The sequence below is a fragment of the Procambarus clarkii genome, chromosome 81 (genome assembly GCF_040958095.1).
Source record: "Procambarus clarkii isolate CNS0578487 chromosome 81, FALCON_Pclarkii_2.0, whole genome shotgun sequence".
Lineage (NCBI taxonomy): Eukaryota > Metazoa > Arthropoda > Malacostraca > Decapoda > Cambaridae > Procambarus > Procambarus clarkii.
The window spans coordinates 24,049,247-24,074,377 of NC_091230.1; the positions used below are offsets into that span (position 1 = coordinate 24,049,247).

Below are 25,131 nucleotides of genomic sequence, written 5' to 3' on the forward strand. Positions count from 1 at the left end.
GCTGAAAATTCGTGTTAATTTCGTCTCCACTCAACGTTGCATGGCCTAACTGCTGCCCAGCACGAGTTAAGTGCATGGAGACTTAATATGCCATAACTCACAGTGAACCTCAACAGTAATCAACCAAAATTAACCAATTTTCGCCTGCCTTTCTACGACCCTTCTGCCAAGCGTTCCCTATACGCCCATCCCTACTATAATTCACCAAGTATCTACCTCTAGAAACACTACCAAGAATCTATCGCTGAAAACATGCCCAAACATAACAACAAGCAAGGTAGGGGTGCCTCTCGCTCTGGATCCTTTACTCCTAGAGATCTGAATGGAACACTGGCAACGCCGCAACCCTCGCCCATGTTGGTAAACACAGCATCCGCTCCCCCTCCTCACTCCCCCCCTTCAACTCACCTCGAATCTCTAGCTGTAGAATTCACTCAATCTATGGCTCCTTGTCTAAACTTCAAACCTCTCAGAAGTAACCCATGGCTTCAGAAACTGCACAACCTTGTGAAAATGCAATCTGAAGCTATTTCGGCCCTCCAAGCCACAGTCACCAGACAACAACAAACCATAGACCGCCTCCTTGAATCGTCGACGAACAACAACCAAGAAATTCTCAACTTACAAACTGTTGCAAATGGTGCAATGGATCAAATACATAAGATTCAGGCCGAAGAAACCCTCTCAGCTCAAAGTGACCTCCTTCAAAAGCTGGAAAAACAGATCAATCTCCTTCAGATTCACCAGGCGGCTTCCGAAGATGACCAAGAGCAACAACAACTTCATGACTCCCTGATAATTAGCTCTACTGATCTACCTGATGAACAACAAGGTGAGAATTGTTGTAACATAGTCCACACCCTAATTAATTCAAAGATCAGAGTCAATGTTGAAATCAAATCAGCTATCAGGATCGATAAAAAGTCCCCGTAGCAGCAGGAGAATGCTCATCAAACTTGCAAATCCCTCTGCGAAGTTTGACCTCATACAATCAGCTGCTAAGTATAAAACCAACCTCTATATAAATGAGTGTCTTACAAAGCAGCGTGGATCCCTCCTCTACAGGCTGCGTCAAATTCGCAAACAAAACCCTGGTCTTATCAAGCAGTGCTACACTAGGAATGGAACGATTTTTGCGAACCTTACCTTGAGGTTACCTTGAGGTGCTTCCGGGGCTTAGCGTCCCCGCGGCCCGGTCGTCGACCAGGCCTCCTGGTTGCCGGACTGATCAACCAGGCTGTTGGACGCGGCTGCTCGCTGCCTGACATACGAGTCACAGCCTGGTTGATCAGGTATCCTTTGGAGGTGCTTATCCAGTTCTCTCTTGAACACTGTGAGGGGTCGGCCAGTTATGCCCCTTATGTGTAGTGGAAGCGTGTTGAACAGTCTCGGACCTCTGATGTTGATAGAGTTCTCTCTCAGAGTACCAGTTGCACCTCTGTTTTTCAACAGGGGTATTCTGCACATCCTGCCATGTCTTCTGGTCTCATGTGATGTTATTTCTGTGTGCAGGTTTGGGACCAGCCCCTCTAATATTTTCCACGTGTAAATTATTATGTACCTCTCCCGCCTGCGCTCAAGGGAGTACAGTTTTTAGGCTCTTTAGTCGGTCCCAATAGTTTAGATGTTTTACTGAGTGGATTCTAGCAGTAAAGGATCTCTGCATGCTCTCCAGGTCAGCAATTTCTCCAGCTTTGAAAGGTGCTGTCATTGTGCAGCAGTACTCCACCCTAGAGAGCACAAGCGTTTTGAAAAGTATCATCATCGGTGTAGCATCTCTAGTGTGAAAAGTTCTTGTTATCCAACCTGTCATTTTTCTTGCAGTTGTGACGGCTACTTTATTGTGTTCTTTAAAGGTAAGGTCTTCCGACATCAGTACACCCAGATCCTTTACATTGCCTTTTCGTTCTATGTTATGATTTGCCTGAGTTTTGTACGTGGTTTCCGTTTTTATATTTTCCTTTTTTCCATAGCGCATGAGCTGGAACTTATCTTCGTTAAACACCATATTATTTTCTGTAGCCCATAGAAAGACCTGATCTACATCTGACTGGAGGTTTGCCGTGTCCTCTATGTTGCCTACTCTCATGAAGATCCTAGTGTCATCTGCAAAGGACGATACAGTGCTATAGGTTGTGTTCTTGTCTATGTCCGAAATGAGGATGAGAAAAAGTACTGGAGCAAGCACAGTACCCTGGGGGACTGAGCTCTTCACGGTTGATGGGCTGGATTTTATTTTGTTGACTATTACACATTGGGTTCTGTTGGTCAGGAAATTGTAGATCCATCTGCCTATTTTTCCGGTAAATCCTTTTGAACGCATTTTATGTGCAATAACACCATGGTCACATTTATCAAAAGCTTTTGCGAAATCTGTGTAAATTACATCCGCGTTATGTTTGTCTTCCATAGCATCTAATGCCATATCATAGTGGTCCAGCAACTGCGACAGGCAAGAGCGCCCTGTTCTGAAACTATGTTGTCCGGGGTTATGGAGTTGCTGTGATTCCATGTATTTTGTGATTTTACTTCTTAGCACTCTCAAAAATTTTTATGATGTGCGATGTTAGTGCTATCGGTCTGTAGTTTTTTGCCTCTGCCTTATTTCCTCCTTTATGAAGTGGTGCTATCTCTGCTGTTTTTAGTATATCAGGAATAACGCCAGTATCTAGGCTTTGTCTCCACAGAATGTGGAGGGCCTGCGATAGTGGTTTTTTACAGTTCTTTATGAATATGGAGTTCCAAGAATCAGGGCCTGGTGCAGAGTGCATAGGCATACTGTTTATGGCTTCTTCAAAATCCAGTGGGGATAGGGTGACGTCTGATATATGATTTGATGTTGGTATCGTATCCATGAAAAATTCATTTGGGTTATCAATCTTTAGTGTGTTTAATGGCTCGCTGAAAACAGAGTCGTACTGCGTCCTCAGTAGCTCGCTCATTTCTTTGTTGTCATCGGTGAAAGTTCCATCTCCCTTTCGCAGGGGCCCGATACTAGATGTGGTTTTTGATCTTGATTTTGCATAGGAGAAAAAATATTTCGGATTTCTTTCTATTTCACTGATGGCCTTTTCCTCTCTTTGCCTCTCCTGGGTTTTGTATGATTCTTGTAGCTTCCGTTCAATTGTTTCTATTTCTCTACCTAACCTTCTTCGCCGTTCTTGAGATAGGGTGCGACTCTCAAGTTGTTCCGCGATTCGTTTTCTTCGCCTATATAGGGAACGACGTTCCCGTTCCAATCTGCATCTCTTCCTCTTTTTTCTTAGAGGTATGCGGTTTGAACATATTTCTAGTGCTACTGAGCTTATTTTTTCCAGGCACTGGTTCAGGTTTGCATTTTCTAGCTGTTCTTCCCAGTTTATTTCTGTGAAGTCCTGGTTTATTTGCTCTCAGTTTATCTCTTTATTATTGAAGTTGAATTTGCTGAAATCTCCTCCACCGGGAATCTGGACTGGTTTTGAAGGTCTACTCCCCATGGTTGTCATAACTTCAATTAAGTTGTGATCTGAGTAACAGGTATTTGTAATCATTATGTTCCTGATCAATTCATCATTATTAGTGAAAATGAGGTCCAGCGTGTTCTCCTTCCTAGTTGGTTCTACTATTTGCTGGTTTAAGGCAAACCTGTCGCACATCCGTAGCAGGTCATTTGCATGTGCCTGTTCATTTAGGCTACTTCCTGGTATTCTTTCTGATATTACTGTATTAGCCAGGTGCTTCCATTTCAGGTGCCGTAGGTTGAAGTCCCCAAGCAGGATGATGTTCGGAGCTGGATTTGTGAGGTTTTCCAAGCAGTGTTCTATTTTCATTAGTTGGTCTTTAAACTGCTGAGGGTTTGCCTCCGGTGACTTATATACAAGGACGATAACTACATTTAAAATCTCTATTTTGATTATCAGCACTTCCACCATGTCATTTGAGGTGTTTAGCAGCTCAGTACAGATGAGTGTGTCTTTGATGTAGAGGCTGACCCCACCCTGAAGCCGGTGTTTCCTATCACATCTGAAAAGATTGTACTCTGAGATCCATATTTCACCATCATGGTAGTCCTTTGTGTGGGTTTCTGTTAGGGCTGCAAACACTGCATTTGCCTCATAAAGGAGACCATCTATAAATTGAACTTTGTTGGTTTTGCGTGTTTTTATACCCTGGATGTTGGCAAATATAAATGATGTTATCGTGTTAGTGGAAGTGCTGGAAGCCTTACTTGGTGTTAATATCTGAGGCTCTGGTAAGGAGGCCACTGTGTTTGCGTCCAGGGTGTGTCGTTTTGGAAGTGATTCGTCCAGTTTTGGTAGTAGGACGGGTGTTGTCTGGTGTAGTACCTGTGTGCTTGTTGGTAATTTGAATTCCAGTCTTGTGGGTATCTCCGTTCCCCTCTGTAATCCTGTAGTGGTTCCATCTGACTGTTCCTCTCTCGTATATTTACTACTCTGTTTCTGCCTTCCTCTAAAAAATTTCCAGTAGTGTCATACTGATCTTCCCAAGAAGAAGGAAAGTACAGGAAAAAGATATGAAATAAAATGTGACCAACAACTACTGGCCTTCCTTAGTGATTGTGGTATATCTGAAAACCTGAACCCGACCAATGCCAGTACTTAAAATAACTCTTTCAGTGCCTGAGCCTAACCTAACTTAATCTAACTTTGTCTAAGGTGCTGTCTCTGCCTTACCATTTACCTAATGTTCTCTCATTCATATAATTTCCTAAATAATCCATCAAGTCTCCATGCACTTATGCAAGCATCTACCTCAGTTTCATTGTAAAATTTTACTCTTAAATCTAATCTTACCCTATTCCATTTAAATTGTAAATTTAATTGTATTGATCTATGTCATTTATTGAAATCAATTATTGATCTCATTTTGTTCTTTTAATTAAGTTCATTCTAATTATAGGTTAAAACTAAGCTAATTAAAATTTATTATCTTTAAGATTATTTTACTTTACAATTATCATTTATCAAATTTTTTTTATATATTCATCTTGACAGTCTCTACTGATTTTTTTGTTCTCTCCACCAAACTTGTGTATCCTCCATGGCTATCTAGTGACCTTTATTCTACCTCTAATTGTTTCAATTCTTTTGTTTACTTGCAATTATTGTTGTGTTTTGCCATAATTATTCTCTAATTTTAGCAGACTCAATACTTTGTAAGCTCTTATTGTATTGTTATATTATTATATTGCTGTGTTTTGCTATAATAACTTTCTATTTTACAGCAGATTTAGTTTTCATCTGTTCCTGAAATTGCTTATCTTATTGTATCGTGACATTATCTTATCTATATGCTTACTGATATTGATCCAGATCGAAATCTTCTGTCCCATATCCACACAAATCAGCACATTGATCATCATTATTGCAGGTATTACACAGCAAATCTTGCAAAAAACAAACTCCTAAATAGCACCTGCTTATCAGTTTACAACCAAAATGTTAGGTCACTTGGTAAACATTTTGATGATATAAATGCACTTCTTACAGCACTAGGTACTAAATTATCTTTCATCATTTTAACAGAAACTTGGCTAAGTAATGACTATACCCAACTCAACAATTTAGCTGGTTATAAAGCCATTCATAACTGCAGGCCTAATAAAAAAGGTGGCGGTACAGCAATATATTACAAAGATACCTTCACTTGCAATAGTGTCATTAGTGATAGAGACGACTATTGTGAATATACCTTTGCCAAGTTCTCCAGTAAATCCCTTAAATCCTCCCTGATAATCGGTGCCATCTATAGATTTCCTAATACCAACATAGCTTTATTCTCTGACAATGTAAGGAATCTTATCATAAATAACAATCTCAACAAAAATCACATCATTCTGGGAGGTGATTTCAATATTGACCTGGGTCTTCAAAACAACCCTCAAGTTGACTATTTCTGTAACAGCATGCACTCCTGTATGCTAATCCCCACAATCACCAAGCCCACCCGAGTCACTCAAACATCTGCCACTACCCTGGATCACCTATGGACTAATATAACAGCTCCCCTTACATCTGGGGTAATTTATGACAGAACAACTGACCACTATCCTACTTTCCTCATAGCAAACATTGACACATCACCATCAGAAACCAAAAAACTTTCATTCAGGCTACATAGTGAATCAGCTTTAGGCAATCTCTCTAATGCACTCCACAATATTAACTGGGAATCTGAATTTAATAATTCACAGGATATAAACTCATCAACTAACCTCTTTCTCTCCAAAACTCTAAGCCTCTACAACACTCACTGTCCCCTCCTTACCAAACAAGTAACTGATAAAAGAAAAAATAACCCGTGGCTCACAAGTGGCATAATTAAATCAATCAACAAAAAACATGAATACGAAAAGAAATTTAATAGAGTGGCCTAGTTTCAATGGAAGTAGTTAAAAGGTACTCGTCAGTGCTTACCAGTATCATAAGAAAAGCAAACCTTTCATATTATGAGACTAGATTCAAAGAAGCAAAAGGCAACATGAAAAGCACATGGAATACCATCTCTAACATCCTGGGAACTAAACAACACTCCCACAACCAGATAACACTCTCTAAGGATGGCCTTACACTGTCATCTGACTTAGAAATGGCGAATGAATTTAATAGCTTCTTTTCATCGATTGGTGCTAACCTTGCAAGTAAAATCCCACAGACTCAGACACATATCAACACATATCTCTCAGGCAGCTATCCAAACTCTCTTCTCCTCTCACCAGTCAGCCCGTCAGATGTTGTGTCCATCATACACTCACTAAAAACCAAAGCTGGGAACATCAGTGAAATCCCATCCATTGTATACAAGAGCGCCTCCCATGCCCTTGCGCCACCTATAGCTCTGCTGTTCAACAAATCCCTTGAGTGTCATACCTTCCCTGATATCCTTAAAAAAGCAAGAGTAACGCCAGTTCATAAAGGAGGTAATCCGTCAGACATAAACAACTATAGACCAATATCGAACCTACCCATACTATCAAAAATATTTGAAAAAATTATCTACAAACAGCTCTACTCCTATCTCGTAAAATTCGACATTCTTAGCCCCTGTCAGTTTGGATTCCGCTCTCAAAAGAGTACCAACGATGCAATTATTAGTCTCCTTGATATAATTTACTCAGCTCTTGACAAAAATGAGTTTCCAATTGGACTCTTCATTGACCTGAGAAAGGCCTTTGATACTGTTAATCACGATTACCTCTTAAGTAAACTCCATCATTATGGAATCCGAGGCCATGCACTGGACTATATCCAATCCTATCTTAGTGATAGACACCAATGTGTAGCCATCAATAATATAATCTCTCCCATTCTACCAATAACTGTTGGAGTGCCACAGGGCAGCATCTTAGGACCTCTTCTTTTTCGTATATACATTAATGATCTGCCTAATGTCTCTAACATTCTGAAACCTATTTTGTTTGCTGATGATACTACCCTCATCTACTCCAACCCCAACCCACATACACTAAATGGTGTTGTTAATAATGAACTAAAAAAAGTCCACTTATGGATGTCAACCAACAAACTAACACTTAACATAGAAAAGACCTACTACATCCTATTTGGAAGCAAATCTACAAATGCAATTCAGCTTCAGATTGACAATGTAAACATTAGCAATAAAAATGATGGAAAGTTTCTTGGCATATTCCTAGACAAGAGACTCAACTTCAGTACCCACATACAACACATAACTAAGAAAGTCTCTAAAACAGTTGGTATACTCTCCAAAATCAGATATTATGTTCCTAACTCTGCTCTCATCTCTCTATATTATGCACTAATCTATCCCTATCTCAACTATGGTATCTGTGCATGGGGTTCAACCACTGCAAACCACCTCAAGTCCATCATCACCCAGCAAAAATCTGCTATGAGAATAATATCAAATTCTGCTTTCAGACAACACACAGCCCCCTTGTTTAACTCCCTAAACATGCTAAACATAATCTCACTCCACAAATTCTCTTGTGTCAACTACATTTACAAAGCCCTGTTCTTAAATGCAAATCCTTGTCTGAAACTCTTCTTGGACAGATGTAATAGGACCCATTATCACCACACCAGAAATAAATATCTCTTTGATATCCCCAGAGTTAAACTTAATCTGTGTAAACACTATGCAAATAAAGGGACCCAGTTTATGGAACTCACTCCCTACTGAATTGAAAAGCTGTCCAACTTTTACATCATTCAAAATCAATACTAAAAAGTACCTAATTTCATCTTCATAGTTTTTTCACTTTTTGCCTTAAAATTGCACTGTATCAATTGCTACCCAATCTCCCAACCTTTATGTCCCCAATTTGAACATCTTTACCATTGTGATCATTGCTGTTTTCTTATATGTGCTGCCAATCTGTTGTATGGTGTTTATAAATCTTGTTTATCTGTATCTTTTGCTACCCAGTCTCCCAATCTTTATGTACCCAATCTGAACATGTTTACCATTGTGATCATTGCTGTCCTATATGTGCTGTCAATCTGCAGTATGGTGTCTATTAACCTTGTTTAAATTACTAATCAAGCTGTCAGTGTAATTAATCAGAGCTTTAATATAAGAATGTGCTTTAATATACCTACTTATCTCTCTCATCTCATTTTTCTCTTGTAATGTATCTTTATCATTTATCAATTCTGATTGAAATTACCTACTTAAAATTATCTGCTAGATTAATGACCTGCCCGAAACGCTGTGCGTACTAGTGGCTTTACAAGAATGTAAATACTGTACTATCCAATGTATTCACAAACCCAATGTACCTTCTTGTATATAAATAAATAAATAAATAAATAAATAAACTTGTAACCGAGTCTAAGCCGAGCAGTAGTAACATCTAGAAGTCTGCTGATTTTATTGGATGATCCATAGATGTGTGGCTCCTCTTGCATGATAGTATGATGAGAACGAAAAGGACTGGATCACTGTGTACAGGAGGCTGATATGGCAGCAAACACTCCAGGCGACCATATATCTTGGATAAGTCGCTCCACACAGTTGTCGCTTGGACCGTCGACTTCCTATGGCGTCACCTCTCACATATTTACGTCTCATTTCGTTATGAAATTAGATTATTTCAGAGTAAAAATAGGTTTGATCATGTTCTACGTGTAGCACCAACATTATAGTAAGTAAATATACCATATTTCTTCATTACTTACGTAATGCTAGGACGATTTGTGTAGTTTTGGGCCGATTTGGGCTGATTTGGGTAATTCTATGGACCGCTGAGGACTACGAATCGGAAGCGCTGTCCACCCAGCTGTCAGGCGCCCTGACAGGATAGGAGAATAGGACCAAGATGATAGTGGGGCAAACTTAGTGAGGAAGCAGGAAATGAGTGTGAACAGCAAATGGGTTATGGAAATAGTGGCTGGGTGGAAGCAGTTTGTAAGGATGGAGTGCATGTACAGTATTTGATTATGGTGGACAATTCATGAGATAGCACTGTATACAGGTCTTAAAAAGCAGTTGGATACTGCTTAGAGTGAGAGATGAGTGCATGTCTTTTTTTATATTTACATAGTTTGAATGATGCAATGAATGGAATATTGTAGTGGTTTTATTTTTTTTATACCTATAACCTGCTAGAACAATACAATAGTTTTGCATTTTTTCTTCTGGGCTAATGCTGCCCCCTCCTCATAAGTCTAAAACAAGATAATTAAAAGTTTTGTTACTAACCAATTACTTTGGCTTATGAAATTTATATAATATTCATTTTTCAGAAATGGGTGTACTTCCCAGAAATAGCTAAGGCTGTAGAAGAGATGGATTGGACGTAAGTTTGCTGATTCTCTTGTACATTATGTAACGCTGTACTCAATAAAGTGTTTCAAATACTGTACTGGAGTAAATATAGTTGGTAAATAATAATTGAAATGGACTAGTAGTTTTATTTGCTCTTCATTGGGTATGGTATGATATGATTATGCACTGTATATTCCCTGTAAATACTATAGAGAGATTTAAAGTAAATTGTATTGCATGGAAAACTAGTATGGTTGTAATATTAACTTTTTTTTAATGTTTTCATTTGTGAATACTTGCCCTAAACATACTTGTATTATACATACTTGTCTAAGAAATGAGCCCATGTACTGTGCAGCTGTTTAATATGATAACTTCATGGTGCACAACAAAAATTATACCCAATTTTTTTTTAATGTTGTTAAAATTGCCTCCCTGATCATGTAAATGGAAAAACAATTACAAAATCTAATTTGTCACAATGTCATCACAAGATGTTGAGCACATGTGCAGGAGTTGTTGGATATTTGGGGCTTGAATATGATTATTTAAATATTAATGTAGTAAATTAAATTACGAAGGACCACCCGCTTTTATAGTAAAGAGGGAAACTGAGAATTTCTGATCATTAGATAATTCCTAGATGAACCAGTAACTATGGATAAAATACTAGAGAATATGATCATAGAAATAATTAATGGGCTGTATAATTAAATGAATCAAACCTTCAAACACCTACATTGGGGGGTTATTACTGGAGGTAAGTACGTCCAGGAATTAGTGTGGTTCGTTCACTAATTCAATTAATAATAATCTAATCCTATAAAATTATCTTGAAACTGATATCATTACCATAAATGGGAACATAGATTATAAGTATAGTAATGAGAGTTACAGTAAACACATATTAACCCTGAGGAATTCTGCATATAAAGAATTGCAATAGATTCATGAAAGAATGTAAATTCTTAGCTTAATGATGATTCCTTGAGACAAGCCATGGAGTTTCCTCTTATTCTCTGGACTCGGTTGGCTGACGAATGGGACGGATTAACATGGGAGAGGGCGGCAGGAAGAATTCTTCTCACGTGCTGCAAGACAAATATTTACAGTAGCAACTAATTTAACTACTGAATCTCTATATTCAAGAAATTGAGAGTTACAGGTGACAAATTTTAATCACCTGTTATTAGATGTTATCATGCGTCATAACGGTCAATCACCCAGCTACTACAAAACTCTTTACTAGATGCATCACATAAAGGGAATATACTTAGCTGAAAGGGCACTGTGTAAGTTTTAAGATTGCCGTAATTCGCGTCCCCAGGCTCCGGCTAAGCCTATCCTGGATAGTGGCGCGCTTCACTGGCTGGTCACGTGTCGTCAAGAACCAGGTTAAAAGGTTCCTTATCTGACTCCAGCACTAGCTGAAGATATTATCTGCAAGGTTATTCACGCCTCACAGTGGCGACTTTCATCTGAGGATGGATAACGTCTGCCCTAGTGGCTGGGCAATGGCGTCTCCTTGTGAGTACGGTATGCGCAGGTCTGCCTCAGAGGGGCTCTCCACGTGTACTGAGTTGGTCCTCCTCAACCCACGCCGCGTCGCGCGTTCATAAAACAAATTATGTCACGAACATTAATATTTCTCGCATTTACGCTTGAAACGTTGAAGACTGGACGGGTTTATTATTTAGAGGAGGAAATTATTATTATTTACCAATTTAAGAATAGTAAATATATAAGGGAGAGGAATTAATGTCTCCCCATGGCATTCACTGGTGACTTTAACTTTTATTACGAGATAATCGCTATGACTCCAACGCTCTATTCGGCTTTTAGTTGGAGGTCAATTCATCTGCAATTAGTTATCATACAGAATGCCTCAGTTATAGAGAATCGAATTTAATTCTCACATACATTGGATATAATGTGTTTATTGTAAAGAAATCTGACGCAATACTGGCGTCAGGTGACGTGAGAATTCTAGCCTACTGCACAGATGAAATTATTAGTACATGAGAATTCTACGTGTTGTTAATTTTACTTACTACAATAATTAGTATAGTTAGTAATAAGTAATGAGAATACAACAGTGCTGTATTCGGTGTTGGAAATATCCAACAGGAGTGACTCGAAGCTGATCTCTTGGGTGATTCAAGACCCGCGAGTTGCCGCAGATACTTTTCTTGTGATTTTTATCGAATAATACTATTATTTATGTTTTCGTGTACACAGTAGAACAAGTGTAATGTTTTAATAATGATAATAAGTGTCACTAATGTGTCCACAAAAAAGTGGTCAATATTACATGTTAAATTTTCACTAATATTTACTGTCTCACATACTCTGAAACAATGTGAGACAATGTACAATGTACTTACACCATAATACTCTCTCAGTACTTCATGAGTAAATTCATTGAAGCACTCAATACAGTAGTACACATGGTAACTTTTGCATTCTGTGCACCAGGTACATGCTGACTTTCACTAATCGTCTTTTTGCATGCTTGTAAACATGGTACTTGGGTATAAATTTTGCAAGTCTTCCTGTACCCGCTATGTAACCAAACTTGTGTAGTGTACAGTAGTCTATGCAGCTCAATCTATCGGTAGCAATGTGTACATCTTGTGGCACAAAACTTGGAGAAGTTTAATACTGGAGTTCCCACTTGTGCAACTTTCAATGATCAGTGGGCTCTGACTCTGTCATTTTCTTCATCAATCTGCTGCAAAATAATGTTGATTTTGTAGTTGTGATGTGCATTATGCCTCGCATGCAAGTCTTGCATTTTTCAATATTAAAAAGTATTTGACAGTCTTCCAACCACTTTTGGATTTCATTTAATCTTTTTCTTTTCTCCATTTAATTCAATTATAATTTTTACTTCCCACTTCACCATAGATCTTGGTGATGTGCAAATTTGATAATGTGGTTTGTAATACTGTATTCTCATTTGTCATAGATGTATTTGACAAAAAGGGTTGGCCCCAATATGGAACCCTGCAGTACAGTGTACTCAAGATTTCTCCAGTTGAAATCATTTCTATTAAGGATGACCCTTAACTGTGTTTTAACCAATGTTTTATTCGTCCTAGTACAGTATTCTACTATTTATTGCATGTGCTTGTAATTTCCTCGCCAGTCTGTCATGTGGTACTTTATTCTGCTCATTACTTCGCTAATTTCTGAGCAGGAGGTTTCTGGTAGATCAACCGCATCTTCACTGAACTGAATGATTTTTGGTCTGATTCGCTTTTCGTCATAATTCAAGCCGGATTATAAGTTTTTGGATTTTAAATGTTTGCAAATTTTTAAGGGTAAATTATAGACTCTTCAGGTATATCTAGAACTAACACAAACATTTAATTACATTCATTAATTAATTAGTAATTTTAGAAATCAATAAGTATAAAAGATTGTAATCATCTAGGTGGACACAGGAAATGTTAGCCCAAAGCTTGCAAAATAGTAAACTCATTATCTATTGTAACATTAATTCTTAGGTTGCCAACGGATGTTCAGAATGAGGCAGTCCCACTTAATTTGGGAGGTGGGGATGTGCTCATGGCAGCTGAAACAGGCAGTGGCAAGACTGGTGCTTTCTGTCTTCCCATCCTACAAATTGTCTGGGAATCACTTAAGGATATTCAGCTTTGCAAGACTTCAAAAGTTACTAAAGAAATATGCAAGTGTCCATTGCTCTTTTGTGCCTGTTTATTGCAGTACTGTACTTGATATCTGAAAATTATTATTATAAATGCTTTTAGTATACATAAATATAAATATGCATATACTAGTACTGTACATAAATTTTAATATAAATAGTATTAATATAAATAGTATTATTATAAATGTTGTTACTCTAATATTATACTGTTATTATTCTTTTCTTTTTTCTTTTTGCAAAATAGCTCCTCTCTGGTTGATGCGCTTCTTTGACCGTGACGCAGGAATGGCTGTGACACCTGATGGCTTGCGGTGCCAGTCACGGGATCCTAAAACATGGCAGGGTGCCCGTTGCACCAAGGGTGTCACTGGCAAGGGAAAATATTACTATGAAGCCGTTGTGTCGTGTCGGGTGGGCAACTCCTCAGGTAGGCAGTATTGCTGGCACCTTTGTTCCTCCAATTTCTTTTAGCTGCTGCTGAACATTTTATAGTTCAGTAGAAATGGTAATACTGTACTATACTGTATTCCCAGTGTGAATACCTAGTTATGACTTTTACTGGATTATATTATATATTTTTAAATGGTTTCTGTTCCATATCCAACCCATCCTGTTTAGATAGTAGTTTTTGTGACTGTGCACCATAGTACAAATTTTTGCTGTAAGGCATTGACATAATAAGCAATTAGATAGTAGAACTTTGTACTATTCACTTTATAGATAAAAAATTTAGCTAAAAAACAAACTTAAATATTCCTAGGCCTAGTATAGCGAGCATATATACTATATTATGCCTTGAATAGCAGATTTGTCCTAGGAAGGTTAGGTTAGGATAGTTTGTCTTTGCAGCACAAGTAGAAAATGGTGTTCGGTTTGTGAAAATTCAATAGTATTTATCATAAATACTATTAGAAAATAGAAAATATATCAATTTCTACTTTCTAATTGTGTTGTACATCGGTATATAAGAATGAAGGTAACCGCAGAAAGCCTATTGGCCCATATGTACATGTATAATCATCCTCATCCTTCCTATAAGTACTATTAAAACAGGTGAATGGGCTGAATATCTTATTAATGCCATTACCTATCAACTTGATATTACACAAGTTACTATGGTGTAAAGAGTTTAAATTTAAATGGGGCAGTGTAGTTCTCTAGCAACTTCTTGGATCAAATCTTGTGCATATTTTCCCAAAAACATAACCTAAGGGCCAGTTTTCTGCATTAATCTTTCAAAATGGTATTCATAGAATTGCTTCAGAACTGGTACTATGGTAGGCATGATTTTGTAGTGAAGTTTTCACAAGTAGTCATATCATAATCAATCTTATTTACTTATATACAACTCCTTTTGTTCTAGAGATTGCATTTTTTCATGTGTATTTTCATCTTCATGTAATAATAATAATAACAATAATAATACAGTAAGCCCTTGCTTTACATAAGCAAATTTCATGAAAACAAGTTTAAGATTGTAAACTGTTATAATAGCTGGAAGCCTCTCCATACAAAACTTCCAGGCAGCATTTGCCCCAAACTCTCCATATTAACCAACAAATTCAATCCTTGAAATCAACACAACTGCCAGGAAAGTCGGCACCATATTTGAATGCATCGACTAGCACATCCATTGATGATGATGTACAAATATTTGATGAAGTCAGACGAATCGAGGCATAGTTGAGGGAAATGCAGCTGCACTCTGCATATCAGAAAATGACTTGTAATTACGAAGCAATAAGATGCTTATCTTAACATACTAAGAAGGTTAGGTAAGGTTGGTGTTTTCTATGAAGCTTTTCAAGGTAAACTAAAATATTCACAATAAATTAGTATGTCACATATGCACGTATTTAATAAGTCAATATTGACTTAAGGAAGTGCGAGAACGGGTTGGAAAATGACTTGATTTTGGTCTATTGAATATCATTTATTAAACATGGTTACACGCCAAAGAGAACACTGGTAAAGTTAAACCCAACTGTTTGACACCTCCATCCTGGAAACAGCCATTGTTTCCAAAATGGTAATGAAAGTGAGTAAATATTTTTTTATTTTCTGGGGGGAGCCCCGTCGGCTCCCCGGAGCTATCCCAGGCTGATATGCTAATGTCAGACTTTGGCATCAGTCATGTGTATGGAGTTCTTAGGCCTACCAGGGGACCACGGCCAGAACCGGGCCCCCTCAGAGAGGCAAGGGGAGCAATGGCCTATAGAAGCCCCCGTGTAGTTGGAAGCATTCTATGTCTGCCATCGACCGGAACAGGCACCCAGAAAGGTAAGCGCCCCAAAACAAACCCCTATTCTGGTTAAAATTGCTACCAAAAACCGAACTAGTGGATAGAACTCCCCAACCGAAAACAAGCAAACTAGTGTGACGTCACACACTGCCGCGCCGCTGTCTGCGCAGCTCCCCCCTCCCCGGGAGGGGGAAGGGGGAGCCCCAGACCCCCCGCGCCGGCTACCCACACCTCAGTTCTTGAGGCTGATGCTATAGGCGATGGTCGTGTGCTCTGGCTCCGGTGTCGCTACTGCACTGTGCTTTGCGTGTGGTGTTAGTTTTGTGGGTGCGAGAGCCAGGAGTTATCTTCAGTACTCGGGCTGCATGCGCCTAGGGCTGCCTTCCCTAGGTGCCCTGTAAGTACTGCCCTTGGGGCTTGGGGCCACCTTCCACAGGCTCCTTGGGGTCTGCCTCTGCTGGTCCGTTTTACCTTTCGGTTTTTCGGCCGCCTGTTGGGCTCTTGGGTGTTCTGTTCTCCCTTGTTACCGGCAGGTAAGAGGCAGTTTGCACTGGTAAGGGGCGCAGGGTGCTGCTCAGCTTGTATTTCCCGACATCGCGGCCGGCTCTGTTCCTTGGGGTTCGCTGTCCTCTTGCGGGGTTTTGTTTTTCTTTTTGTTTTTGCCTGGTGGGGGGTTCTGTCATTTTATTCAGTTTGTTTTTGCCCTTCCACTGTTCTCCTCGGTGGCGCCCCCTGCTAGGTCCCCGTGAGTGTACACGTCCCTGGGGTTCAGCTTTAGAAGTTTGCTTGGTAGTTTTGGGCGCCGGTTTGCAGCACCCTGCCTGGGACTACCTGAGCGCGAGTCCTCTTAAAGTAAACGCTCAGGACCCTGGGAATCCCCTAGGGGCGCATGGGTCCGATGGATGTGACCCCGGAGTCCCCACTCGCTGTGTGCGAGTTTGAGGGTTGCTCGGTCCCCTTGTCTCAGGGTGACCCTCATTGTTTTTGCCTCTGCCACGCTGCCTGTTGGGTCGGTGATACTTTCGACCCTGAGTCCTGTGAGTGTTGCTGCTTCCTTGTGACTCAATTTACCCAATCCTCTGATGATTCTATTCGGGTACAGGCGGCACGTGCGTTGCAGTCGAGGTTTCGTCTGTTGCAATGCGCTCGGTTGGTTGCTTCCCCGGATGCCCCGGGGCTGCCCCGCTTTGCTTTTCGAGACCCGGACTTGGGGGTGGGGGTCGCTTCGATCCTGGTTCAGTCCGCACCTCCTCGTCCTTCCCCTTCTGTTCGTTCTGGTCCCCCGCCCCTGCTTCCGGCCCCGAAGCGTCTGAGGGTTTCGGGGTCGGAGCAGGGGTTACTTGATCTCGAGACTCGGGCAGCTTCGGGGGTTGCCCCTTCCGGGGGGGCGGCAGGGGCATTCGAGTCTTGTCTCCCGGCCGAAGCTTCAGGGTCTGACCAGTGGGCCCCCCTTCCTCCAGCTTTTCCGGCTGCTCCGTCCTTGTCTTGTGGGGTCGGGGCTTGGGGAGAGGACTCGGCCTCGGGTCCTGTGGTGACGGACCTCGAGGCTGGGGAGGGGCTGACTTGGGGGCCTTGGGCCCCGCTGGACCCCGCCTGGGTTTTTCTTCCCACTGAGCGGGGCTTATTGTTACAAGGAGTGGGGTTTTCTTTTCCCCCCTCTGCGTACGAGTTGGATTTGGTGTCAGCCCCTGCCCGGGTTCGGTTCCGTGTCCCCCCGGGTACGTCGGTTCCGTCCTTCCGGAGGTTTTCGGCTTATCGGATCCAACCTGGTGTGGTGCGAGCGGCCTTTGCAGCTTACCTCCTGCGTGACCCGGATTATGCCTCGGACATGGATCCGTCCACGTTCAGGTTTGGGACTTCGTTCCCTTTCTGGCTCCGTTACGAGGTTCCAGAGTCGTCCTGGCTAGCAGACTGCCCCTTGTTTGGTCTGGATTCCTGGCATTCCTTCTGTCGTTCCCGCACGCTGGAGTGGCGGGAAGCTTCCACGGTGCTTCAGGTTTTCCTGGGGGGTGAACTTGAGTACCTGAATGAGTGCTTGTTTGCCCCTGCCCTTCCCCGCGATGTGGGCGTTATTCAGCTCCATGTGCAGGTTCCCTCCCTTTCGGCGGCGCTCGTTGCGGAGGACTTGCGCGCCCGGGGCCTTTTGTGTTCGGCCTGGCGGTTCTTTTCCCTCCTGGAGCTGTCTTCGGATTGGCTCATGGAGGATGTGGGGACGCTTGGGTCCGTCCCGGGGTCCGGCACCTTGTCCTCGGCTGCGCGTTCGTCGGCTGCGCGTTCGTCGGCTGCCTTGTTGAAGCTGTTCACGCCGATTTTGCGGGATGCGGTTTCCCTGTTCTATGCTTCCCGTCTCGCGTGTCGGCAGGCGGTGCTGGGTTCCTCCGTGGAATCTGCTTGCGCTCTGGCTCTTAGGCGTTCTTCACCTTTTTGTCCTCTCCTGTTTGGAGAGTCGGCCGTGGCGCAGTTTATTCAGGCTGCGTCGCCGGCTTGTCGTCCGATGTCGGACTTGTTGGTTTTCCGGGGGTCCCGGGATGGGTCTTCCCGGAAAGGTCGTGCCAGGGCTCGGGGTTCCTCTCGTCGTGGTAGGCCTCTGGTGTCAGGTTTGGGGTTGGCTCCTCCTGCGGACCCTCCCTCGTCTGGTCGGCGCGGTGTTCGCGCTGTGCGGGGTTCTGGGTCTCGTAAGGGTCGCCGGCCCTTTCGCGGTTTGCCCCCTTGATGGGGCGATGGGGGGGCGGCTTGTGCTGTTCGCCCGCGCCTGGTCCCACGATTCGTGGGCCTTTCGGGTCGTGTCTCGCGGCCTGCGGTGGCGTTGGGTGGCCCCTTCCCCCTTTGGGGGGTCGGGGCTGGCAGGGCAGGTTTCTTCCCCTGCGCTCTGTCGAGTCGTCTTGGAGTGGGTACGCTTGGGCGTCGTCGAAACGACGTCGTCCCTCAGATGGGTTTCCCGTCTGTTTCCGGTTCCGAAACGGGACTGCGAGGACCTGCGGTTCATTCTGGACTTGTCCCGTCTGAACCCCTGGGTTCATTGCCCCTCCTTTCGGATGACTACGCTGTCTCAGGTTTGGCTCCTCTTGGAGCCGGGAGCTTGGATGGTGTCCCTGGACCTCCGGGACGCTTATTGGCATGTCCCGATTCATCCGCGGTTCAGAGACTGGCTCGGTTTTGTTGTGGGGCGTCTGAGTTACCGCTTTCGTTGTCTCCCGTTCGGGTTGAACCTGGCACCTCGCGTGTTCACGCGCCTTACACGAGTTGTGGTGGCTCGTTTGCGTCTCCTAGGTGTTCGGGTGTTGGCCTACCTTGACGACTGGCTGGTTTGGGCTCCCAGCCAGTCAGCTTGCTTGCTAGCCAGGGATTTGGTTCTTTCCCAGCTTGCCGAGTTCGGGTTCTTGGTGAACTGGAGGAAGTCCCATCTGGTTCCCTCTCAGGTTCGGACTTGGCTGGGTCTCGTGTGGGACTCTCGAACCGCCTCCTTGTCTCTCCCTCCGGAGTCTCTCCTGCGGCTGCGGTCCCGCCTTCGTCTGTTTCTGGAGGGCCCTCGGGTCACCCGGCGGTTGCTCGAGGGGCTGTGCGGGAGCCTGAACTTCGCGATGGTGGTCTACCCGCTGGGTCGGGTTTGGCTTCGACGGCTGTTCTGGTTCCTTCGGGGTTCCCCATTCCGCCTCTCTCGCGATCGCAGAGTTCGACCCCCGGGGGCCTTGCGTCGGTTGCTGCGTCACCGGCTTCCTCTTCGGGTTTTTCGGGGTTCAGTGCCTTGGCGCCTACCCGAGCCCTCGCTCGATGTGTACACGGATGCGTCGTCTCTCGGCTGGGGTTTTGTGACCAGTGCTCACCAGGCCGGCCAGGGGCGTTGGGATCCGTCCTTCCGTCGAGCTCACAGCACGGTGCGGGAGTTCGCGGCAGTGTGGTTTGCTCTGGGGAGGATTCGGGTGGCCCGCGGATCGACGATTCGGCTCCATTCGGACTGCTCTCCGGTGGTTCATTGCCTGAACCGCGGGGGTTCGATGCGGTCCTTGTCTCTTTGGGGTTGGTCGCTTCGGGTGACTCGTCTGCTGAGTTCTCGGGGTTTGGCTCTCCTGGCGGTTCACGTACGGGGCGTGTCCAACGTCTTGGCCGACGCCCTGTCTCGCTTCGTTCCCTTCTCCACGGAGTGGACGGTCGACGACGAGTCCTTCCGTTGGCTTTGCCTGACGTTCGGGCGCCCCGAAGTGGACCTCTTCGCGTCGGCGTGATTGCGGCGTCTTCCCATTTATGCGGCGCCCTTCCCCGATTGCGAGGCCGTCGGGGTCGCTGCCTTTCGGCTAGACTGGTCGAGGTGGGGGTTCCTGTACCTCTTTCCCCCGGTTCGGCTGTTGCTCCAGGTCCTGACTCTCTTAGAGACTTACCGGGGGAGAGTTGTCCTTCTGGCCCCTTGGTGGCCGGCCCAGCCTTGGTTTCAGGCGCTGGTTGCTCGGTGTCCGAACCCGAGGGTTTTCCCGCGGCTCCGCCTCTTTCAGCAGATCGGGCCGGTACGTCACGTAGCTGGTTCGATCTTCTCCTCGAGTCTTCGCGTATGGTTTTTTTGACTCGAGTCTATCATCATCTCTATGGTGATCAGGTGGCCTCCTTGTTGGTGTCCCACCTGAGGGCTTCTTCTCGGCGGCAGTATGAAGTTTCCTGGCGGTCCTTCCGTTTCTTTTTGCGTCTTCGTCGTGTTAGCTCCTTGTCTGTTCGGGTGGTCTTGTCCTTCCTCTCGTGGTTGTTTCAGGACTGTCATCTTATGCCTAACACTGTCGCTTCGTATCGTGCGGCGCTGGTGGAGCCGCTTCAGCTTGCTTTCGGTATCGATGTTACGTCTGCGCCGTTTCGCAAGCTGTCTCGTGCATTGTTTCACCTCCGGCCTGCTCATGCGTCGCCTGAGCCGTCCTGGTCTTTGGACAGAGTGCTCGCTTTCCTTTCATCTCCTCGTTTCGTTGTGGCCCCTTCGGTCCAGGATTGTTTTTCCAAGGCACTTTTCTTGTTGGCTTTGGCCTCTGGGGGTCGGGTCGGGGAGCTTCATGCTCTCCTCCGGCGCAGGGGTTTCTGCTCTTTTGGTCGTGGTGATTGTTTTGTTCGTTTGCAGCCGTCTCCTTCTTTTCTGGCGATGAATGAGACTGCTGCGTTCCGGAGGGGTCCATGGGTGGTTGATGCTTGGTTGGTCAGGCCGGGGGTGCATCATGTTTTGTGTCCGGTTGCGGCGCTTCGCCGTTATTTGCGCGCCACAGCTTCTGTGTCCGGGGACGCGCTGTGGGTTGATCCGGTTTCCCTTCTTCCCTGTTCGCGGGTTCGGGTCTCTCAGGTCGTCCGCAGGGTTATTAGGTCCAGCCATATGTCTTGGTCTGATATTCGGGCGTGGGGATTTTGGCGGTCGAACAGGGTCCTGGCTGCTCGTTACCTTGTGAATGTCCCTGGGCCTCGTCGGGCCTGTGTTGCTTTGGGTCGGCGGTTGCAGCCAGTTGTCTCGGCTTCGAGTTGAGGGGTGAGCGACGACCGCCTCCCGGGTAAGTCCCTCTTTTTCTGTCTGTGGGTAGTTAGCTCCGGGGAGCCGACGGGGCTCCCCCCAGAAAACCAGCGTTGAATGTAATGAAACGCCATTTTCTGGGTGAGTCCCGGAGGCTCCCCGGCATCCCTCCCTCCCTCCGGTCGGCGGTTTTTCGCGTTTTTGACATCCAGCCTCAAGAACTGAGGTGTGGGTAGCCGGCGCGGGGGGTCTGGGGCTCCCCCTTCCCCCTCCCGGGGAGGGGGGAGCTGCGCAGACAGCGGCGTGGCAGTGTGTGACGTCACACTAGTTTGCTTGTTTTCGGTTGGGGAGTTCTATCCACTAGTTCGGTTTTTGGTAGCAATTTTAACCAGAATAGGGGTTTGTTTTGGGGCGCTTACCTTTCTGGGTGCCTGTTCCGGTCGATGGCAGACATAGAATGCTTCCAACTACACGGGGGCTTCTATAGGCCATTGCTCCCCTTGCCTCTCTGAGGGGGCCCGGTTCTGGCCGTGGTCCCCGGTAGGCCTAAGAACTCCATACACATGACTGATGCCAAAGTCTGACATTAGCATATCAGCCTGGGATAGCTCCGGGGAGCCTCCGGGACTCGCCCAGAAAATGGCGTTTCATTACATTCAACGCTGGTTTTTTTGAAGGGGGGGTGGAAGGAACAGGCATTGAAGTCCATTTGGAAAAGATAATTATGCAAGAATTTAATGCAGAAAGTTGGTAAAACAAATTAAAACGTTAATTTGTGCTGAGTAAACCATTACTTGCGTATTTGTAATAAAGTGCCTACCTCATGTTAGGCGAATTTAATGCTTTCAAAACTTCAAGAAGCAAAGGCTTGCTGTAGTCTGTACTGTATTTTCACCTGCATTGGGAGATGTTATATTTTATCAATTGCCTTTATGCAATAATATTTTTTATATTCACAACCAAAACAACTTATATTTTCAGGCAGCATTAGATCTTGGAACATGTAAATCGGGATTTGGATATGGAGGCACTGGAAAAAAATCTAATTGCAAGCAGTTTGACGATTATGGTGAATCTTTTGGCCTCAGGGATGTCATTGGTTGCTATCTCAACCTGGATGCCATGGAGATGCATTACAGCAAAAATGGCACTGATTTAGGTAAAGCTTTCACATTACGAAGTGAATTCAAGAATGCTGTCTTCCATCCAGCTGTAGTTTCTTAGGTTGGTAGTATAGTACATGCATTATTCATGTTAGTTGTGTATTTTAAGCAGTGGTGGATAATTGGATGATGATATTAATTAATTATAGATATGGTCTAAGGCAGATTTAAATTTGCCCAGTTTTTTCTTTTTGTTGGTTTGTTATGCATTTGTCACAGTATTTGGACTTGGTGTATTTCAAAAGTATATAGTGGTCATGTATATATACAGTGACACCTCCAAAATTTGGATCATATTTATGATCTAGGTCATTAAGAAAATTAATACTGTACAAATAAGTAAATTTCTTATTGAATTTTCTATCAGTTTTTAACTGTTGGTTCTTTACTCAAATCTCTCTAATTTCAATAAAGTGCAAGAATAACTTCAGTGAATTTAATGATATTTGAAAGTTACAGATGATAGCAATTTATGTGATTTCCAGAATGCAGAGATGTCTTTCAATTTTGGTGCAACAGAGTTCAAGCACCCACCTAAAGTGGGATACGTAGCAGTGTCTCAGGCCAGCAAGGACTGTACTGTGAGCTCAGGTGTGAAGGGAGGTGGAGACAAGCCACAAAAGCTTCAGAACAATGCTCCACATACTGTCATTATTGAGGTAAGAATGGTAACACGTGACTGGTCTGTATTTACTTGTCCAGTATCTGGTTTATATTGATTGCTGGATGGATGTCTAACAATATAACCTATACAGTTCGGTACAGATTCATTTTTACATCACTGTTGCTTTTAAACTAACCTGTTCATTAAATCCTGGATACATACAATATAAAGATTCAAACTAAAAGTAGTATGTTGTGCTATGTGAATTGTTAAACAGTTTAGATAGAAGTGGCAAGTTCCAAAAGCAGACCATTTTTTTTTTAATGCAAACAAAAGTTTTTATCATTTAACAGCCTTTAAGAGAACTCGCAGAACAGACCCTAAAACAGGTTCAAATGTTTCGTAAGCTTCTAGATAATCCAGTGGTTCGTGACCTTCTTGTTGTTGGTGGTATACCTGTGAAGGAGCAAATAGCAGCACTCAATGCAGGTGTGGATATTGTTTGCGGTACTCCAGGACGCTTGGAAGATCTTATTAATACAGGACAACTCTCTCTCCAGTCTTGCAAATTCTTTGTGTTGGATGAGGCTGATGGACTTCTTAAACAGGTAAGTTTGATTTTATCCAAGGAAAAGTACTTTTTATATTTTGGTAGTAAATATGTAGGAATACCTGATATAAATTCAAGTACTGTATCATCAGCTTGCCTTATGAATTAGAAAAAAAACTAAGAACTCTTGACTACCTGATTTCTTGTATTAAGTCAACTACTCGTGGAACATTTACACATTTCCTTAATGTGCGTCTTTGGCTATCAGTAAATGGGCACTTGAGAGTTGGGCAACTTTTATAGATTTCATCCTGGAAAGGTTGGTCATATTTTTTAAATGACTTTAAATATACAGCTGATTTATTTATAAGGTAACTTGATGCATTACTGTATTTTGTTGACTTTCATTTATTGCATTAAATTTCTTGCCATATTTTGTTTCATGTAATTACTTTATCTTGTATACAAGTGTACTGGTATTGCAGGGGGCATGAGCGTCTCATCAATAACATCTACAGCTCCATACCCAAAATCACATCTGAAGGCAAGAGACTCCAGATGGTGGTCTGTTCTGCCACCCTACATTCCTTTGAAGTGAAGCGCATGGCAGTAAGTTTCTGAACCCTTATTTGGTAACACTTGTTTGCTAAGGAAAATTGTGCCTTCTCAATGGTGCAATGTCTTAAGACTAAGGATTATGAATTTTCTTAGATTATGGTATACTATATAATAATCAAGTGAAAATTAACAAAGTGAATAGCATGACTAGTGTGTTCCAAGCATATATGGAGTGGAAAGAATGTTGTCTAATGTATCAATTAGTTTCCATAAAGAATATTTTGTACAAGGGTGACATTTTATTAATGGTTAGGTATACATATTTTATATATATAATATGACATTGTGTCTTTAATACTTCAAAGTTACTTAATGCTCTCTTTTTCAATGTGGAAATACTGTAGATTGAATCATAAGTGCATGTTAGGAATTTGTGTATCAGACTTTATGAATGTAATTGCAGAAGTGGTGAAGGTGAGAGATTCAGTAGTTTAAAGCTTTACTATTCATGTTGGAAGGCTGCTGAAAATGTGATACCTGAAAGAAATAGAAGAAAAGATAATATCATAGTAAATATAGTACAATATTTAGTATGTTGCTTTTACTATAGGCACGGTTTACATTCCACCAGTCAATTTCCTTCCCTCAGTTCTGTCTTTGCTCAATCTTATTTGCATGAAACTTTTTTCCAATTACACACATCAAATATTTAAACGACAGATTCTAGTACTGTACTTCCTACATCACACACTCGTCATCCTTTCTACTACAGTTTGCTTCAGTTTACTCATTTTCAAGTCTTCTACTATCCACAGTAAAGCTTTCAGCTGCACAATATCTCAGCCCTCGCACACTGCTACAACTCCATGTTTCACCCAAGTATGGATGATGATGTTGATGTTCAAGATTCACTACTTGGAACAAAAAGTCCCAAGGAGCACGGGCTATGGTGAGCCTGTAGGATGATGATGACAAAACTCTGGCATGTTACATTTAATCCACCTGCTTTAAAGCTGTCATTAAGAGCTATAGAAACTTAATTTTGAGAACCTTTCACAGAGGAGCAGCATCATTACCAATTTTCCATGCAGATTTCACTTGAGGACTTTAAGGCATCAGTG

General features: G+C 43.1%; 3 protein-coding genes across 9 annotated transcripts in view; 2 read left to right on the forward strand and 1 right to left on the reverse strand.

Annotated features, from left to right (window-relative positions):
- LOC138357999 (uncharacterized) overlaps positions 1-25,131 on the reverse strand; it is a 381,281-nt gene that overhangs the window by 307,263 nt on the left and 48,887 nt on the right. The window lies entirely within an intron of this gene.
- Positions 229-22,253, forward strand: LOC123773065 (ATP-dependent RNA helicase Ddx1-like). 3 transcript variants are annotated; one of them, XM_069315409.1, is made up of 5 exons: positions 506-832; positions 9,729-9,781; positions 13,260-13,441; positions 13,668-13,850; positions 22,117-22,253. In XM_069315409.1, exons 1-5 carry the CDS (start codon positions 821-823, stop codon positions 22,140-22,142), a joined length of 456 nt encoding a protein of 151 aa, XP_069171510.1. In that variant the 5' UTR covers positions 506-820; the 3' UTR covers positions 22,143-22,253. The 3 variants fall into 3 exon arrangements, 2 of the variants coding, with proteins under 2 accessions (XP_069171509.1, XP_069171510.1); XR_011225196.1 differs by lacking the exon at positions 22,117-22,253 and having other exon boundaries at positions 231-832; positions 8,872-9,781; XM_069315408.1 differs by lacking the exons at positions 13,260-13,441; positions 22,117-22,253 and having other exon boundaries at positions 229-832; positions 13,668-13,804.
- Positions 22,155-25,131, forward strand: part of LOC138349714 (ATP-dependent RNA helicase Ddx1-like) — a 28,120-nt gene continuing 25,143 nt past the window's right edge. For 2 of the 4 annotated variants that reach the window (XR_011225195.1, XM_069315403.1), the window contains exons 1-4: positions 22,155-22,294; positions 22,784-22,957; positions 23,310-23,510; positions 23,938-24,061. Coding sequence is in view for 3 of the 4 variants with exons in the window: in XM_069315403.1 (XP_069171504.1) it covers positions 23,386-23,510; positions 23,938-24,061 (249 nt within the window). In the remaining variant the exon portion in view is untranslated. Of the gene's footprint in view, positions 22,295-22,783; positions 22,958-23,255; positions 23,511-23,937; positions 24,062-25,131 lie in introns of all 4 variants that reach the window. The other 2 variants (XM_069315404.1, XM_069315405.1) reach the window with 2 other exon arrangements.